The sequence below is a fragment of the Brassica napus genome, chromosome A9 (genome assembly GCF_020379485.1).
Source record: "Brassica napus cultivar Da-Ae chromosome A9, Da-Ae, whole genome shotgun sequence".
NCBI lineage: Eukaryota > Viridiplantae > Streptophyta > Magnoliopsida > Brassicales > Brassicaceae > Brassica > Brassica napus.
This window is the reverse complement of record NC_063442.1, coordinates 35,135,691-35,155,274: the sequence shown is the minus strand read 5'-3', so window position 1 is coordinate 35,155,274 and position 19,584 is coordinate 35,135,691. Positions and strand designations below refer to the sequence as shown.

Here is a 19,584-nt window from a genome sequence, read left to right as displayed (position 1 = left end):
CCAATTTCGCTTTCGTATAAACCATAAATCACCAATATTTTGTTTAATTATCCAATTTAAAATAAAAGTATCGAACATATAAAATTTCAAGTTAGTACTGGAAAATAGATACCTAGCTACATGATCGAAATATAATATTTTAAGCTTCCAACATGGAATAGAAATTATAGAACATTCTTAATCTTTTATAAAACTTATCAAACATTTTATATATTTGTGAAACGGTCCGGGAAGATGGGAACTTGGAACTCGGCCGGTAAAATCCATGAGTGATATTCTTTCAAGATCTTGGAATGTGTGTTCCATTTAACTTCCATATGATATTATGATTCATCAAGAAGACTTAGCTCCTTCCACCATGTTGTTAACTACCCGGTAAAGTTCTTCCGGCTCATTCGTTTTCATTACCGGAAAATTTACACGACTTCCTGGAAGTCTAACAGAGTCTTCTTTCATATCAAGTGGAGTCTAAACTTGTCTTTGTAAAAGAATAATCTATAATAATTTTTTTTTGTGGTCTGTTTTTGTGATTTACATGTGTACTCTTTTAGTTGTAATTTGTTTTGTAAATCTGAAGAGATATCAATGAAAATGTTTGGTAAATTTGTTCATTTTCCACAATATTATATTTCCAAACTTACTTGACCTAATTGAAGTTATTGATATAACTTCAACAGCAAAACACAATAACACAAAAAAATAATCATATTTATTACAACTAAGGGAGAAGAATAATTCTCAACAAAACTTAGTCAAATTCACAAAAGATAAAACATTGCATAAGTTCAAAGATATAATACTTTCATTAGATACATAAGTAAAAAGTATATCTTATGATCTAAGAAGACACATTAAACCATGTTATTTGATATTCTTGAAGTGTACTTAACACTTTTGAAAATTAAATAAACATATCTTAAAGTTACTTAACAAATTTACAAAAATTAACTTAGAAGACTAACACGGAAGTCTTCTCAATTAGCTAGAAACTTTACTAAGCATGAATGTTGGTAACCTCATAAATATCACCAATTAAGTTATAAATTTCATTCAATAGCCCCAATATACATGAATTAACAACAAAAAATTTAAAAGTCTTTATAGTTTTAGAGAAAATGAAAGTATATTAAACATTGACGCAGTCGACTTCCACGGAGGTCGTCTGGTAGATTTCTAGGAAGTCGTCCATTTAGTTTAGTTTTGCAATTGATTTTTAATCTAGACGACTTACATGGAAGTCGTCCATCTTTGTTTGTTAAAAAAAAAAATTTGAGACTCGTCTAGGGAAAACGGGTTAGTTTTTCATTTGACCGGATTGTATCAGAAATTTGTCTTTTTCTGGACGACTTACACATAAGTCGTCCAGTAGAAAATTAAAAAAATCAATATTTTGTTATACCTAGACGACTTCCATGTAAGTCGTCTCAGGTTAGTTTTGCAATTGAAAAATAAAACAAAAAATATTATTTTTCTTAGACGACTTACATTGAAGTCGTCCGTCCGACGACTTACATGGAAGTCGTCCAAGTTAAGCAAGGTTTGACCAGAATCTCGGAATAAAATCATGGACGACTTTCGTGTAATTCATCTGATGGACAACTTCCTTGTAAGTCGTCTAGGTATAAAAAAATATTGATTTTTTAATTTTTTACTGTACGACTTACATGTAAGTCCTCCAGGGAAAGTCAAATTTCTGACACAATCCGGTCAAATGCAAAATTAACCCGTTTACCTTAGACGAGTTACATGGAACTCGTCTGGGATTTTTCTTTAACAAACAAAGATGGACGACTTCCATGTAAGTCGTCTAGAAAAACATATTTAAAAGTCAACTGCAAAACTAACCTCTGCATTGACCAGAAGACTTCCATGTAAGTCATCTACAGCTAAACGACTTATCCGGAGGCCGTCTGGACGAACATATCTGGAAAAAACTAATTTCATAGTTTCAACCAGTGAGATAACTTGTTTAGCACACATAAGTCTTCTCAAGCACCCAAAATCTCAAACAAAAGTGATCCACCAAGAATCGTAAGCTTCAATGGCTCTATGAACCATAAAATTTTAGAATCAAAATCTTTGGGTTTTTTTTGATGAATATGGAGAGAAAGTGAAAGAAGTGTTGTTTTTAGTTCATAAGAATTAAGAAATAATGAGTTTAAATCGATTTGAGGTGCATTAAGAACTTCAAATTGGTTGTTCATGGTGGTTGGTGTATTGATGGTAATAGAAATCTTGTAAATACTTGAAGATGATGAGGTTGAGAGAGTAAAAATGCCATTTTTGAAAAGAAAAAAAAAACTAATGGCATTTTCGTGAATAATATGAATTTGTGGGGTGAATAGGGCAAAAGAAAAATCCAAAAAAAACATAGGTTAGTTTTAGGTTTAACTTTAACTTTTGGGTCAATTTTGCAAAAAATCATTTCTTTCTTAGGCAAAAAAAAAGAAATACTTCTCTCTTGAGACTTTGAAGTGTATTTTTATTTTTTGGTTGATGTGGTTTAAACTTCTAGTACGCCGCCAAGAACCACTTAGGCAAGTAGTTGTGCCACCTTCGTAGGCTACCGAGCACCACTCAAAACATTCGATAGTGGAATTAGATGGCCCAGTGGACCCCGACAAAGAGGTATAATAGATGATAGTATAACACTATAACTGTAGGGATTGGTTTGTTATAAGGTTGGAACTAGGATTCAAACTTTCATCTCAGTTTATATATGCTTTATTTGTTTCAGGACCAGATTCAGCTTAGAAAGAAAAAGTAATACCGGATAAAATTTGTTTCAACATTCAAATTGCTTTGGTTTGATTATCTTCCCCGTCCCTAAATGTAATACACATTTTCACAAGGATGAACAATCATATAAAACTCGAACAACTAACATTATTATTTCAGTTTCAAAAAAAACTAACATTATTATTTCAAGAGAAAGGATGAAATACATAACATCCAAAGGTTTGATGAGTGCTTCAAAACATTGCTTCCCAATAATTTTTTCTAACCTGTAAAAGCTTATGAATCAAAAGACAAGACATGCCTCACAAGTTTGTCCAAATAGTTGGACGAAGACCCATTTTTCCCTAAGCATTTTTCAGCCATCTCTTTAAAGCCCAAGCACCTATCTCTCATCCCATCTCCGCCATCTATTATTGCACTTCTTACTACCTGCTCAATATCTCCCTTATCCATTATATTTCTCTCTAACACCTTCCCCACTCGCCAAACATCAGTAATGTACCTCGCGTTCACACGCTGGTCAGTGAAACACGGCGTGCATATCATTGGAACACCTTCACATATGCTCTCTACCGTTGAGTTCCATCCACAATGCGTCCAAAACACGCCAACTGCTGGATGAGCCAATACCTCTAGCTGATTAGCCCACTTCACAATTTTTCCTTTGTGTCCAATGTTGTCCATAAACCCACAAGGTAATGACTCGAGCCCCTCGGTCCCTCGGACCAACCCTGGCCTAACCACCCACAAGAACGACTGTTTGCTGTTTCTTAGACCCCAAGCAATCTCGAGAAAGTCTTTCTCTTCTATATCTGCAAGGCTTCCAAAACTCGCATAGACCACTGACTTTGGTTCTTGCTTGTCGAGCCAATTTGTTATTCCATTATCTTCTTTGTTCTTTGTTTTAGGTGGAAGATCATTGTTATGTTTGTGAAATGGTCCGATTGGGAAGAAGGGAACATGGAAGTTGCTGCTCAAATCCATGATTTGGTCTCTTTCAAGATCTTGGAATGTGTTCCATATGACTCCTGATGAAGACTTGACTCCTTCCACCATGTCAGTTATTATTCGGTATAGTTCGTCTGGATCGTTCGTTTCTATTATAGGAAGATCCTTCACTTTCAGTGGTGAAAGCTCTATCACTGGATCATCTAGTCTAGAATCTTGATAAATAGAATAATAAATTTCTGACATTTCTAAAAGATGTCTACGAAAGAAATTTTAGATTCTATGATCCAATTACATGTTTAAGAATCGTTTAGTAAAAATTGCTTTATAAAATTTGGATTTAAAAAATAAATCTAAAGTTATTTTAAACAAACTCTTAAAAACATTTCTAATGACAAGAAAAATAATTAATTTTAGATATCTAGTTATTTGTGAATATATATATATATATATATATATATATATATATATATATATATATATATATATATATATATATATATATATATATATATATATATATACATTTGACAATCGAATTTACATCAAGTACGTAGTTGTTTTTTTTTTTACAAAGTCTCTAGCTATCTTGAGTGATACAACGAGAAAGAAAATTGAAAACTTTGCAATTATGAAATTAATATTTTCTTCTAATGAAACTGAAACTGAAACTGAAACTGAAACTGAAAGAAGATTGTATCTAGCCTTGTTTCATACCCTTTTACCAGCAGGACACTAATTAAAAAAATTCGCTATCTTCACTTTCAAATCTTGATTTTGTCAAACATTTTCCAATCTTTTTTTTTTGCTAACATCATTTTTACCTCATAATTCCAAATTAAATTTTTTCTTCTGGTGGTTATCAGTCAAAAACTTGTACATTGGATTCCGTAATATAAATAAATTTTATAAATGTATTTTACCTAGTGCAGAGAAGTAGCCCTTATCTCTAAGGAGAGGGAAGGCGGCAAAAGCACGAAACGACGCAGCACCACCTGTCCTCAACACCACTCGACGTAGTCCGACCTCTTTGGCCGCATCCTCTGTGTTCCTCCCCCATATAGCGTCGGAGACCAAACAACACACTGTCTCTCCTCCACCTACTTCCGCCGCAAGAGTCTCACGAAACGGTTCAGCGTACTTCTGTTTCAGTACACGTATGAATGAAACGAGGTCCAGACCCGAAGTTTCCGACCGAGAGAGAGGGTCTTCTCCTTCTCCCTCTTTCTTGTGAGAGATGGCTCGAAATGTGAAGTGTGGGTGTCTCGAAGGATCGGGGAAGTTGTGGGAAGTGTGGAGGATCGTGACGGAGAAGCCACGGTGGTGGAATATTCCGGCCAGTTGGATCATTGGGTTGAAGTGTCCCGGAAACGGTACAGGAAACATGATTATTCTCCTTCCTTTTCTTTCTTCCATATTTTTTCTTCTTAAACTTTAGGTTTTCAAGATGTATTTGATATGTTGTTGTGTAAGCTCTCACTACGACTAGAGACTAATATACTACGAAACACTAGTATAATATTATGATTACTGTGAATATTAGTTTGCCATCTGTGTAAAAAGTTGGATCAAAAGCCGGTGAAAATTCGACGGTAACCATGATAGTGAAACGCTCGTACGTTTTTGGACTTTTTCAAAATTTGCATGGTGGTCCTTTTAGACAGCTGCTTAGTTTATGCATGTGACTGTCCTTTGTTAAAACGTGTATGTTAGAAAACCATCACATCGGGATGCATAAGTAACTAAACATCCTCAAGATGAAAAGAAAATAAAGAAGATAACAATGCAATTTGTAGACAAGACTATGCTATTGAATGCCAAAGAGTGAGTCTAGGTCCCTAACGGTTGGTGTAGATTCTTCTTTGTGATATATATATATATATATACAGGCCCGTCTGACTCAAAGTAAATATAAGTCCTGTGCAAGCTCATTTCTTTTAAACCAGATTTAAGGTTCACAGAAGAAGAGAGAATTCACTGTGACATATCCTCTTGCACAAATTTAGGCCCTGTGCAAGCTAATTCCTTACGTCTGGAAGAAGCAAGAAAGTGGTTCACCCAGGATTGAAATGCCTAACTAATAAAAATTTGAGAAGAGAGACTTCACTATGACATATCCTCTTGTGTAAACAGGGGGTTGCAAGTGCAGATTTGAAGCGAGAAAGATTTGTTGCTAGGAATAGCCAAGAATCTGCTTCAGAAAACAATAGATTGAACAAAATCATTTTGAATCTGAGATCAAATAAAATTTAAAGAAAAAACATAAGTCACATTAGACTCAACTGAAGCTTTCTAGGCAGGTATATATAAGTCATGAACAAGATGATTTTTTGTCTCTTAATATATAGCCTTCGAAAGTGCTTGTTCTGATGTTCTCTATCATTTTTTTTTTTTGAGAAATTTGGGTGACATTTGTTGGCTCATCAAGTTTCTGTAGATAGTCATGGTTCCTTATTCTGAATTAGTTCCATTAAATTGGAATAGCAAGTGCAAAAATGCAAATGAATTAGAACCTTAGTTTGTTTAATGTGGAAACATAAAACATTCTAAGAAAAAAATTAAAACATTCGAAAATTATTAAAATGGTATTATTTTACTCAATCATTTGTGATAAATTTATTAAATAAAGTATATCACTAACAATAGATTATTATTTTTAACAATATATTATTTTATTGTTCTGAAGACTCATCATCGTCCCATCCGAAACAGTAACGTTTTACTCCATCACCATCTACACGACACATAGGAGTTTTCTCGTCTGTGGACACTTTTCCCACCTCCCAAATGCATTCTCTATAATCCGGAGTCTCTCCCAGTAGACTATCATCTCTTGCTACTGTAAATATATTAAAATAATGAGATCTGCCTCCACACCACGTAAAATGGCAACGAAACTTCGTACTTTTCCAAATGTTAACACGAAATCTGAAACTCCAGTCCTTATCCCAAGGGATATGGAGCAACCCCAAATCATCATTAGTAGAATTGCAATACATTCAGAACTCCCCCGTTCGCTAAAGTGTTGTGGATTACAACGTGCTTAGGTGATAGAGGAAACAGGCCGCCGAGGCCCGATCCTTGTGTTTGTGCTTCCGACACAGTGTTTGAGACATCTAACCCTGATGCAAAAAGAATAAGAGTAAGATAGGTGATGATCATGAACATCGATATGCAATGAAGCTTATTAGAGAAAGCCACTGTTATGTAAATCATGCGGACTGGATTTTTTAGACAAGTTCATATTGGTTCCCTAGTAATAGATATTAACAAAAAAAAAAAACAAATATCTTTGTGTAAAGGAATGTATGCTTTTAGTCCATAAAAGTTTTTATTGTTTTCTTTTGAAGCTACACATTTACTTATTTTAAAAATATGAATTGTCAATTTTTGGTAAGATAAGATATCATGATTTATAATTTTGGGAAGGAATAATTTGTTTTGGTCATGACTAACGACTTTTTTAACCTATACTAGATTTTGACCCGTGCAACCGCACGGGTATTTGTTTTCACTTTTCTATACATAAATTATTGTTTTAGAACATAAGTGGTATATATTTTTAGAGATCATATTTTTAATGTTAATCATATACTTAAATATTTATATAACTATTTCAAATACAATAATTTTATAATTTACATGTTATAATTAATTAATTGTTTAAACCTTATGTATTTGCCACTTCTTATTATATATTTATCTTATTATATTTGCATTTAGTTATTAAGCAAATTAATATATTCATGAGAAAATATATTTAAAAAATATTTTGTATTTAATTTATGCTAAATTCTGACCCGTATTTCAAAACTGGATTTCTTTTTACCAATATTTTTATGCTTATTCATTTTAGATAATTTATTATTGTATATATAAAAGTGTAAGATATGTTAATTTTTAGACATATATTATATAGTTTGTTAATTTTAAGTCGTTCTATCATCATATTATATTTTAAATAAATAGTTTATATTTATGAAAATAAAATTTATAAATTTATCAATTGAATATAATTTTATCATATTTATTTTAGTATACTAATTATATTTTAACATGATCATAACTATAAAAGTAGATAAAATAGGATATAATTTATTTTCATTTCTAAACGATAACTTAAAATACATTAAGTTATTGTCTAAATATTACACAGATTTATTAGAATTTTTAAAATATAATATATAAAATGAAAATATATTATGATTAAAGTAGTTACAAAGATTTTATATTATTAACTTTAAAGAAATACATGTTAATTTTTATACATGTATTATATAGTTTGATAATGTTAACCCATCTTACCAACATATTAGATTTTATTTTTGAACATAAATATTTTATAATTACGAAAATAAAATATATAAATATATAAATTTAATACAATTTTATTATATTTAGCTCAATATAATAATTTTAATTTAATGTGATTGATTATGATTATATAATAACTAAAATATTATAGATTTTTTTTATTTTTCATTTTATATAACTGTATATTAATGTATAATAATATTTTAAACTAATTTTGAAATTAGTGAAAATATTTAAATATAATTTCAAAAATGAAGATCTTGTAAAAATCTTTTTCAACAGATTTGTTAGAATTTTAAAATAAATATATTTATATTTAAAATGAAAATGAAAAGATATCAAAAGATACTATGATTAAAATATTTTAAAAATTATATTTATTATTAGTATAAATTAAAATATAGTATAAATTTCTATGAATAGGTCCATTAGGTCTATTTTAAAAAAAAATCACACATGAATCAAGGTTGTGACTTCTGTTTTAATATATAAGATTAATTCCCTATATATTATTAATAGAGTGTCATTTAACTAGAATGTCATTTAACTAGAATGTCATTTTGGGAAGGAATAATTTTGGGAAGGAATAATTTGTTTTGGTCTTCGTCTCTATTTAGGTGTCATTTAACTAGAATGTCAATTTAGCTTACGTGGCAGCTTAAGAATCAATTGAAAAAATGTTGGTCTAAATCCAGTTATTATGAAACATTATATTAACCCAAAATATAAGAAGCATGTATTTTTTCCTTAAATAAAAACTATGAAATTACTTAATATGATTAGCATATATATGACAATTAATGACTATGAATAATAAAGATTTGATAACAATTTTTGCATCCTTCTTCATTTTTGTTTAATTTTATAATATTAAAAAAACAATCACATTAACCATATAATAAAAAAATTAGATTTTTTTTCTTATATGTTATATTTTAAATTTTTTAAAAGGGCAATTGTCAATAATAGCATCTTTTGAGTTTTTATTTCAAAAATGGCACTAGAAGGAGAAAGTCACAAAAACGACATTCATTAAAAGGTAAAATATCCCTAATACCCTTGGTTTAAAATTAAATAAACAAACAAAAATAAATAAAAACAAATAAAATAAAAATAAAAAAATGAAAAAAAGAAATTTTTTTATAGTTTCAGATTATATGTTTTTAGATTCAAATTTTTTTTATTTTTTTTTTATTTTTTTTCAAAAACAAAATTATTCTTTTTCAAATTTTCTTTTTATAATTCAAAAATAATTTTTGAAACTGTTTTTAAATTTTTATTTTTAATTTTTAGTATTTATTTTTATTTTATAAAATTTTAAACCATAATTCCAAAACCTCACCCCTTAACTCTAAACTCTAAGGTTTGGATTAATTAACTCAAGGGGTATAAGTGTATATTTACCTCTTTAATGAAACATATTTTTGTGACTCTTAGCCTTGAGTGCAAGTTTGAGAACAAAAATTTGGTTTGGTGCTATCCTAGTCTTTTTCTCTTTTTAAAATGACTTTAAATTACAAAAATGAGGAAACCTTATATGTTATTAATTAAGTTTTTTAAAACGACTTTAAATTACAAAAACGAGGAAACTTTATATGTTATATTTTTCATATATGTTAGATTTTTTCTTATATGTTATATTTAAAACTTTTAAAACGACTTTAAATTACAAAAAGTAAAATTTCCTTAAGCATACGACTAAAAGTATTAAAATAACATGTATTAGTTCGATGTTTGATATGAAACCTTTCAAAACCAGAAGGAAGATAAATGTCAAAATAATTCAACTCTGGAAACAATATTATTCACTTTTTTCAAAAAATGTGTTCGGTGAAAAAAACAAGGTTTTGTATCATAATTTGTTTAATGTCTAACCCGAGCAACCCATGATATATTAAGTAATTAATTATCTTTAACAAAAAAAATATTAATTATAGTTTAGTTTCACAATTTTTAATAAAAATTGATCCGGTCTATCGGAAAGAAATTATATAATAATAACAAAAAAACATTGTATATGTATAAAATAAAATGAACAAATATATAAAAAAAAATATCGATAGTATATACAAATAAACTCACATGCACAAGGCGCAAATCTTATCCTAGTAAAATAAACTATTTGAAGATCTAGAAAATATCTACTATACAAAATAAGCTTAAAAAGAAGCAATGTGACATTATCCATAATGCAATATTACCATTTCATATATAAAATATTAGATCAAGAAACTTGAAAATTAGAATAAGGAAATATACAACATAAGAAAATAATAATATTAAATTTTTACATTTAGTTTTACAGACAAAGTTAAATAAGTAAACTGGCCAATTAAAATAAGAGAATATACAAAATAAGAAATGGTAATATTATATTTTTATTATTTCCAAATATCAAAAACATAGCTATAAAACCCTTCTCCCAACATCGGTCTCACACCATTACCCCAACATGGTCCAAATTTATTTACCTTTCAATTTATTTTCGCAGAAAGCACAATTTTACGATATTTATTTTCGCAGAGAGCACAATTGATAATGATGCAAGTATTGTAGATAAGTATCAATATTGTTGAGAAAATCTCGAATCATGTACGTATGTATATAAAGAAACCTTCTCCGATGGAATAAGATATACAATTTTCCCAAACTAAGGACTTATCTAGCTAGACATATCTCAACAACGAGCTCCAAAATAAAACGAAAACAAATCTCCACGTACAAAAAAGATAACTCATAACTCCATGGATTAACACTAACCATCAACACTAAGTTAACGGTCCATACCTGGTAGAGGCCCTACTCTAATTTACAAAATATGTCATTTTTCCTTTGTAAAAAAAAAAATTAAACATTTTATAAAAATAAATCTAAGTTAAGAAAAAAAAAGACAACAAAATTTGTGGGTCTTAAGCGGTCGCTTATTCTGCTTGTGCCATGGGCGGGCATGGTTACATGGATTAACATTGACAAGTTCTTATTCAATCATTGAACTTAACATCTTAATTAGTTTTTACACTTCATAAAAACATTTAAACCAATAGATCTATCAAGAAAATTTTGAAGCATCCCTTCAAAAAAGGTCGAAGTCCAAAGACACGTATAATCTTATTTATAAATATTTAAACTACAATCCAAAAAATATTTATAATATTTAAATTAAAATCCAAATTAAAGCTAAGTAACCAAGAATTGTTAACGGAAACATTCCTATAAAGTAATTAATTAACTCAAAACCAATAAAATGGTAGAGATTCGAAAGGGTTCTTGGTTTGGTTATTTTTGGACTTGAGACTGCGGGAAGCTCACGGAACCAACCCTCTTTGTCTGAAATCTGACGTGGCAGTATAACGGCTACTTTGAAGACACGCACAAATAAAAAAGTTAAAAAAAAAAAATTATAAAAACTCAGCAGAGAGACGTTGAGATTTGCATGTGACCACTCTCTCTTTGCAAAATTCAAAAACATATTAAGACAGAACAAAAAAAAACAACAGAAACAATTGTAATAACCATAGATCTCGATGGACCACAACAATAACTACTAGTTTGATCTCTCTCCTTCCTCTTATACATTTTCTGGGTTTCTAAAAAAGTTTCGATCTTTGTTAGCAAAAAATGGAGAGTAGCTGTATTGGGTCTGAAGGATCTAAACGATACGGTGAGAGCAAACGAATCGTTGCTGACTCAGTGACCGAGTCAACAACCGATTCGAGCCTTAGCAGCTCTAGCTGCGGTGCTGGATCGAGCTCCGGGAGATCTGTATCTTCGCTGTCTTCTCCTCCGACGAAATCGCAGCTCCTTGGATGGCCGTTAGGGCAAAGCTCGTGGAGGAAGAGTTCAGGGAAGAAGATGACGAAGAAAACTCCGACCAAAGTCGACACCTTTGGGTTCAAGAGAATCGGAACAGAGACTTCTGGTTTGTTAAATTAAAATCAATCTCTCTGTTTAATAAAACGACAGAGTTTTGACATTTTTGTTGTTGTCTATAGAAGTTGAGTTGCTGAAAGAGAGGATGGCGAAGCTTCTGTTAGGTGAAGACATGTCAGGATCTGGTGAAGGAGTTTGTCCTGCTTTAGCCATCTCAAACGCTATTACCAATCTCTACGGTACTTAAACTTTAAAGTATTGATGTTTATATGATTATTATTAACATGATTCTGACTTTTTTAACTTTCAATACGAAGCTGCGATTCTGGGGCAACAATGGAGGCTAGAGCCATTACCTAGCGAGAAGAAAACAATGTGGAGAAGAGAAATCGAAGTGCTTCTTTCCGTTAGTGATCACATTGTTGAATTGGTGCCTTCCTTTCAGAACATCCCCAATGGAAGCAAGATTGAGGTACTTATAACTTTAGTGAGAATACGTCCATGTTGGTTGTGGATAGTTTGTAACTGAGCAAGTATGTTTTGTTTCTTGATTTGGTGGGTTTAAGGTGATGAACTGCAGACCAAGATCAGATCTATCTACTTGTCTTCCCGCTCTTCGGAAGCTAGACAATATGCTTATTGTAAGAAACCTCATCTCTTTCTCCTTGTGCATCTAATAGTATGTGCAATGGTGCGGTCTAACAGGGCCTGAATCTAAAATAAAAATAAGAATTTTAACAAAATAAATATATATATATATATATATATATATATATATGTATTATGGTCTAAACTTTAAATTTTTAGATATACTGCTAAATTTAGAGCTTATAATATTTTAAAAAAGTGTTATAGAATTATTAACTTTTAAAACCATTTCGTCACATCTTTAGATATACAGTTAATATTATTTTTAACATGGCCTAATAATAATTTGAAACGTCAGCTTAAAAGAGTTTTCTTCTTTGATGTCTTTAGGAGATATTAGATAGCTTTGAAGGAACAGAGTTCTGGTACGTTGATCAAGGAGTTGTAGCTTCTGAATCCGCAAGGTCCAACTCTTTCCGTGAAGATGGAGACAAATGGTGGCTCCCTCTGCCACGTGTGCCATCTGATGGACTCTCCGAGCAAACCAGGAAGAAGCTAGACCACACTCGAGATTTCACTAACCAAATCTTGAAAGCATGTATGTCAATCAACAGCATTGCTTTAGCTGACATGGAAGTTCCACAAGCATACCTTGAAGCTCTCCCAAAGGTATTAATAATAATAAGCTTTTAAAAACTCATAGCCAAGTTTCTGAACTTGTGTCTGAAATGAATCACATTGTTTTGTCTGCAGAACGGGAGATCATGTCTTGGTGATTTTCTTTATAGAAACATCACATCAGATAACTTCTCAGCGGATTACTTGCTTGAGTCAATAGATCTTTCATCTGAGCATGCGGTTGTGGAGATGGCGAATCGAGTAGAAGCATCAATGTATATCTGGAGGAGAAGAGGTCATTCAAGGCATTTGATTTCACTGTATCGATCCACGGGTGCAAAACCCACTTGGGGGATGATAGTGAGGGAGATGATGATGAATCAAAACGATGGTGACAAGAGGCAGATATTTGCAGGAAGAGCTGAAAGCTTATTGATCAGCCTCAAGCAACGTTTCCCTGGACTTAGACAAACAGCTTTGGACACAAGCAAGATCCAGTTCAACAAGGTTTGTTTTTCACATCATATAGTAAAAACTCGATAAATTAACACTAGTAAATTAATAAACACGATAAATTTAAAAATCTCATCAGTTCCGAATTGGTGTAAAATGTGACACAGTTTGATAAGATAATAATTTTTTGATTTTTTTATGTAAATATATGGTTCCAGTATAATATAAACAATATTTGAGAGCTATACTTAAGAACATAACAGTGTCAAGTTTTAAACCTTGAACTTTTTTGCAGGATGTAGGAAAGTCTATACTTGAGAGCTACTCGAGGGTATTAGAGAGTTTAGCGTATAGCATTGGTGTACGCATAGAGGAAGTGTTGTATATGGATGACATCAGCAAAGAAGATCATGATGATTCTTGTTCAGACAAGTTGAGGTTGTTGTCTAAAGAAGATGCATCAAGTAGGTCGGCAGGTTCATTAAGGAAGAGACTTTCGGCTCCATCTTTGTTCTCTGTGTCATTCTCAGGCACATCAACTCCTTACAGAACTCCATCATTCTCTGCATCGACTCCAACTTATTCACCAATGCCATTGATAAGCCCCATTAGTGGAGGAGGAGAAAGAGCTCCGTTTCTCTCTAGGAGGAACATTAGAGAACGTTGTGGGTTTGGTCCAAAGAAAGCGTTGGCTAATTATCTCCGGGGTTGAATCTGAAGAATCAGAGTTTTTATTTTATTTTATTATGTTATATTGTTGAGTTTAACATATTTTATTATTTGTTTCTATATAAAAAGCAATTCGCTTGTATGTACTGTATGACGATATATTTGATCTACATGCACTTTATGTTGTTGTCATGTTTATTCTGTAGTTGTTGCTTCTCAGCCACTGGATCAAGTCTAGTGTGGCATATACTTTCGGATATCTATAAGTGAAACAAAATACAAAAACAGAGGAGCTTCATACTTGTCTCATTAACTTAGCTCTCTCACCCCTACGATATTAAGTTAGTCCGACTCTAATATTCCTTTTTAGGATGACACCCTTGTAGGATGTTGAAATTGAAAAGGAAACAATGGTCTAGCGAGAACATCAGAAACTTCAAGAAGGAACTTGTTGAGTATCTTCAGTGGCTCTTCTCGCTAAAGACGCAACTATATCTATGATATCTTATCTTTCTTGTTAATTATGCCCAAACATTACCACTCAAACTTTAATGAGAATATGTGTATATATATGGACAATATCACACATTGGATAGGAGGGAGAACAAAACAATGATTATCAGACCTTTTCAAGAAATATATTGATCATGTGCTTGTTTATACTAGTAATAAAATATGATTATTCATTACCATATAAATATAAAGTACTATTACAATTATTCATAAAGCATCACATCACATAGACAATATTACAACCATTTATATATATCAGAAAGAGGCGTGTCCTAATGCTTTGGTTTCCGTAAACAAAACAAAGCAACACGTCAAGAACAAGTCACTCTTCTTTTTACAATATATATACTACACTCTTTAATTTTGTAGTTATATATAGTTTTTTTTTGTAACAGAGTTATATATAGTTGCTATATGATTTTTACTTGTTATTACATTTCATATTAAGATAGACCATGACGTCTCTTAATCCTGCAAAATGGTAACAAAGATAGGATCATAGATATATCAGTACTTATAAACATCGGGTTATTTGTTAACATAACATTTTACCCCCCCCCCCCCCCCCCCCCCCCCCCCCCCCCCCCAATTAACATAACATTTTACCCCCCCCCCAAAAAAACATCGGGTTATTTGACAAGCTGATATTTAATTTGTATGCACGATATTGGGATTTTTTTTATATTTTTAGGTAAAGAAATTACGAAAAGCATAAGATCTTACATTCTTACGTAATGCTTTTGGCGCATCTATTTCATTTAGTATATAGTATATGGGTACCTTAGCAGTTGCTCGAAATCAGGATTGCAAGACATGCAGTGCATGTTAGTAATAAAGCGACCCTGCATGCACCAAAATAAATGAGTTTTCATAAATAAACTGATAAATTGTGCAACAGAATGTAAAACGAACCTTGTCAGTAATTATTATATAAATCGATTACCAAAAAAAAAATATTATATAAATCTTAGATATGGATAGGAACGAAACGATACCTTCCCACCAGTTTCCTCTTGATGCGTTTTTGGAATCGCCTTCATCTCCATCTTTCTTGTACTGCATCTATCATATTAAAACTCAAATACAAAATTAGAGTGTTTGGAAACTTGAATAGGACTTTTAAAAATTTAGAGTGTTTGGAAACATGGATTGCAGTCTTTTAAAAAAAATACTTTTGTTTGAAAACAAGGATAGTAGTATTAAGAAAAAAAGTAATGGACTTATGTTTTTTTAAAAAATTGAAAGTTATCTAGGCCACTTTTAAAATATACCAAAATGAGTCAATCTAATTCCCTAAAAAAAAATTTTCTAAACTAACCATAAAACAAAATTTAAACTTTATATACATATTTCAAATCAAAATAATAATTCAAATTTGATTTATATCAAAAATTGATTCAAAAATATACATATATTCAAAAATGGATTTTTACTAAACTATTTTTCAATAACCATTATAAAAAAATATTGTCAATATATATAAGAAAAATATAATACAAAGCCCAATTTGAAATACCAACTCAAATTATGGTTTTCATATTTCATATTAAATTTTAAAAATATAATATATGTAATTATTTATATGATGGTATGTATAAAATACTATTAATTATATGATTACTTATATGATGGTACATATAAAATACGATTAATTATATGATGATAAAATACGATATATAATAATGACTAGGGATGGGCTTTTGCATACCCATACGGGTTTAGTTCTGATCGGTTTGTATTTTGGGTTTTCGGGGTCAAATATTTCAGCCTTATTAGAATGTTTCTAAATTTTGGTTTGAGTTCGATTTGGATCTTTGCGGGTTTGGTTTGGGTTTGGATAACTAATTTAAATTATTTTTAAAGTCTTAAATCATTATATATTTTAAATTTCTCAAAATGTATAAATAAAATAATATATTACGTATAAATTTGAATAACATATGTCATAATACTTAAGCTTAACATATCAACTGGCTTGATTTAAAATTTTGGATACGAAATCAATAATTATTTTAAGTATTTTTGGTGATTTGAGTATACTTTAACTATTTCAGATATTTACTTTTGACTATCTATATATATTTTCAAGTATTTAAACCAATTTAAAAGTATCATTTTTGATGTTTTATATACGTTAAATCTAAAAATAATTAATATATATAAGTATATAAATCTATTTTTAGATAAATTCGGATACCCAAATACTTCGGTTCAGATCAGATTCGGTTCTATAAATAACAAAATTTTGAATAATTAGAATATTTAATCAATTTATGGTTGGGTTTGGTACTATATCTTTGGATCGGTATCGGTTATGTTCCTCGGATTCATTTTTCCAAATCCTAATAATTACATGAAAAACAAATATCAACATATTTTTTAAAATATACACCCGCGCGCCAAAATCTAGTAATTAGTTAAATATAAAGGATAAAAGCAAAATCTTGAAATTAGTACATATAGAGACTACACATGTAAAGAGTATAAGTTTTGTCAGTCACGCAGGTGTTATGTGTGAGATAAATGTGAATACGACTTACAGTATCTTTGGTGGTAGTCGTTGTAGAGGAATAGTTCTCTTGGCCTCCATAGTAAATGGATGAGCTCAAGTTGCATGGTGGTTCTGTTTCCTCATTATGGTAACTCTTTTTATCCTTTTTGTTGCTTCTTTCTCCTCGTTCACCTACATATTAATACCGCAAACGTATTACAGTTTTCGGTATGAGAGAAAAAGCTAAGCTTAGACTCTTAATAGAATTATAGTCAAATATGTAATAGACTCTTGTCTCATTAAGGTTTTTCCAAAAACAAGATGATTATATATATCACAAATATGTAAATAGTATTTTAACTGTGTATAAGTTGAAATTTCTTACTATTTGAATCGTTTACAGTAACCAACTATTATTGTAATAGAGAACACAACCTTGATTTGAAATTTTAAAAGCTAAAAAGGAACCTAACCTAGCTAGTTCTAATAATATATTTTACCAAAAAAAATCATGAAAGGATAAATTACTTGGAGATTGATACTTCACATGTCCACCTCGGCTTGCAAAGTCCATTTGCCTTCCCAACATCCTCTTCTAGTTCACAACAAAAGAAATTTAATTAGAGAGTAGATCCCATGATTTTATATATTAATCTAGAGCCCGTAAGAATATGTAACATGCATAAGTTCAGAATGATTCATGTATGCCTGAAATGAAAAAGTACCTCAGAGGGTCGTGGGAAGATGGAATTGAACAATCCAGTGGTTGATGAAGAAGGCGGAGAAGAGACTCTTGGACCAAATATATGGTCAAAGGACGAAGAAGATGAGGAGGAGGAAGATTGAGGAGCAACAGTCTTCTTCTTGTCCATGCTAAAGTTGTGTAGATGGATATGTATGTATGCAAAATTTAAAGGGTTTGTTTTCGGAAGATGGATTACGAAAGGGGCCTAGGAATGCCAAAAAGAGAAAGGATTAAATTTTGTGAGAGAGGCGAAGAAAGGAGAGAACATGTGATGAAACATAAGAGAAGACACGTGAAGATTTCACAGTTGTTTTATGCGACTCTTATTAACAGTCGTGTCTTCATATTTATAGTTGAAAACTTTGACTACATTTTTACCAAAAAAAAAACTTTGACTACATCTGTGATCTGTCTTTTATATAAGTTGAAATTTATAGTTTATAGGAGTAAATTTTAACTCGAGAATAAAAAGACACGTAGTAGATCGGAAATCTCGTAATATTAAAGTGTGTGATTCGAAACAGGATCCGTTTTATAATTTTGGGAGTTAAAGATAAATTTATTTTAACAATTAACAAAAAAAAATTTACAATTTAGAGTTGAATGTCAATATTTTATTTAGTTATGACCTGGTTAGAAAGTGGTTTGTATTCAATATCAATGTGTTTGATGCCATTTTCTATGAGGTTAAGCTCTCTGATGTACTTTCCCCACGTGAAGAGGCTGCAGTTGGGCATGATCCCAACGTGCAGGCGATACTGTCATACTGTTGAACCCATACTATGTGTGGTTGTCGAGGTACGTTTTGACTTCGAACTTAGCCTAACTGCTTGTGGACTTCATACATTGCTTGTTTGATGGGCCTTTTCGATCTAGTCAGGCATCGAAGAGGGAATATAATTATCTTTCTGTTAAGTTAGACTAGTTTTGTGTCTAGTTATGATTTTTTTCTAAAATAGTGAGAATACTTTCCAAAAGGTTACGCGGGACGTACGCTGCCAAAAGTGGTAATCGTATCAATTGAAGTAGAATCCTCGAAATCATTCCCGTGAGGGACATATTGCGTGCCCACACACTAAAGTCAATGAATATTTTCGAGGCAGATAATATGCAATATGCTTTCCAAAGTATTTGCAAATGACTTTTCGTTCTAGAACATTGTAGAGAATAACCTTTTGCTCGTTGTGAAGTTTGTTATGTTTAGTTCGGTATAGTTCCATCAGAACAGAATATTGCATATATGAGATTATACTTTTTGTGTTTAAAAAAAGAGATTGTACTTTTAAGAATCATAATTTAAATGTTATGTGTGTGTTGTTTATTCTGTTTTTTGTCACTACTAAAACAGGTATAGTAAATCTTACATTCGCTATATTTAGGCAGTACGTGTTTTCTCACGTTCGTAGACACCTTGAACGTCTCATGTTTCAATATAATTCTTAAGTACGTATCAGCTGAAAATCATTGTTAAGACTTAAGAGACTGACATATAAGTAGGATCATTGATGTAAAACAAAATAAAAATTTAACGTGTTTAGTTTATAAACAAGAAAACACTGAAGAAGCAACGACAAAAATGATGTTTATATGGAGGTTTGAAAAGAACTAGGGGGTGACATTGTATACCAATCTATTG

At 31.0% G+C, this 19,584-nt stretch overlaps 3 protein-coding genes and 1 pseudogene across 7 annotated transcripts; 1 reads left to right on the top strand and 3 right to left on the bottom strand.

Moving 5' to 3' along the window:
• Positions 1–2,842: 2,842 nt before the first annotated feature.
• On the bottom strand, positions 2,843–5,103 carry LOC106414105 (UDP-glycosyltransferase 76F1). The gene is made up of 2 exons (XM_013854808.3): positions 4,611–5,103; positions 2,843–3,902 (listed from the first exon to the last, which is right to left on the bottom strand). Exons 1-2 carry the CDS (start codon positions 5,101–5,103, stop codon positions 3,016–3,018), a joined length of 1,380 nt encoding a protein of 459 aa, XP_013710262.2. The 3' UTR covers positions 2,843–3,015.
• A 1,148-nt stretch (positions 5,104–6,251) lies between these two features.
• LOC125578446 lies at positions 6,252–7,154 on the bottom strand (annotated as a pseudogene).
• A 4,276-nt stretch (positions 7,155–11,430) lies between these two features.
• Positions 11,431–14,391, top strand: LOC106411937 (rop guanine nucleotide exchange factor 6-like). 2 transcript variants are annotated; one of them, XM_048741169.1, is made up of 7 exons: positions 11,431–11,920; positions 11,997–12,110; positions 12,189–12,343; positions 12,438–12,512; positions 12,850–13,128; positions 13,213–13,584; positions 13,826–14,391. In XM_048741169.1, exons 1-7 carry the CDS (start codon positions 11,620–11,622, stop codon positions 14,240–14,242), a joined length of 1,713 nt encoding a protein of 570 aa, XP_048597126.1. In that variant the 5' UTR covers positions 11,431–11,619; the 3' UTR covers positions 14,243–14,391. The 2 variants fall into 2 exon arrangements, with proteins under 2 accessions (XP_048597126.1, XP_048597125.1); XM_048741168.1 differs by having other exon boundaries at positions 11,434–11,920; positions 11,994–12,110.
• Positions 14,392–14,862: 471 nt separating this feature from the next.
• LOC106411935 lies at positions 14,863–18,385 on the bottom strand. Of its 4 annotated transcripts, none has more exons than XM_013852801.3 (6): positions 17,929–18,385; positions 17,732–17,795; positions 17,253–17,395; positions 15,708–15,774; positions 15,493–15,554; positions 14,863–15,183 (listed from the first exon to the last, which is right to left on the bottom strand). In XM_013852801.3, exons 1-5 carry the CDS (start codon positions 18,073–18,075, stop codon positions 15,538–15,540), a joined length of 438 nt encoding a protein of 145 aa, XP_013708255.2. In that variant the 5' UTR covers positions 18,076–18,385; the 3' UTR covers positions 14,863–15,183; positions 15,493–15,537. The 4 variants fall into 4 exon arrangements, with proteins under 4 accessions (XP_013708255.2, XP_013708254.2, XP_013708257.2 ...); XM_013852800.3 differs by having other exon boundaries at positions 17,732–17,798; positions 17,929–18,366; XM_013852803.3 differs by having other exon boundaries at positions 15,708–15,768; positions 17,929–18,329.
• Positions 18,386–19,584: the final 1,199 nt, after the last annotated feature.

Excerpts from the sequence above, each read along its gene's own strand:
- LOC106414105 (XM_013854808.3), bottom strand. The coding sequence starts at position 5,103 with ATGGAAGAAAGAAAAGGAAGGAGAATAATCATGTTTCCTGTACCGTTT. Across the intron at positions 3,903-4,610 it reads GGGCTACTTCTCTGCACTAG|ATTCTAGACTAGATGATCCA; the intron begins GTAAAATACATT and ends CTATTTATCAAG.
- LOC106411937 (XM_048741168.1), top strand. The coding sequence starts at position 11,620 with ATGGAGAGTAGCTGTATTGGGTCTGAAGGATCTAAACGATACGGTGAG. Across the intron at positions 12,111-12,188 it reads CGCTATTACCAATCTCTACG|CTGCGATTCTGGGGCAACAA; the intron begins GTACTTAAACTT and ends TTCAATACGAAG. Across the intron at positions 12,513-12,849 it reads AGCTAGACAATATGCTTATT|GAGATATTAGATAGCTTTGA; the intron begins GTAAGAAACCTC and ends TGATGTCTTTAG.
- LOC106411935 (XM_013852800.3), bottom strand. The coding sequence starts at position 18,075 with ATGGACAAGAAGAAGACTGTTGCTCCTCAATCTTCCTCCTCCTCATCT. Across the intron at positions 17,799-17,928 it reads TCTTCCCACGACCCTCTGAG|AAGAGGATGTTGGGAAGGCA; the intron begins GTACTTTTTCAT and ends GTTGTGAACTAG. Across the intron at positions 17,396-17,731 it reads TGTGAAGTATCAATCTCCAA|GTGAACGAGGAGAAAGAAGC; the intron begins GTAATTTATCCT and ends ATTAATATGTAG.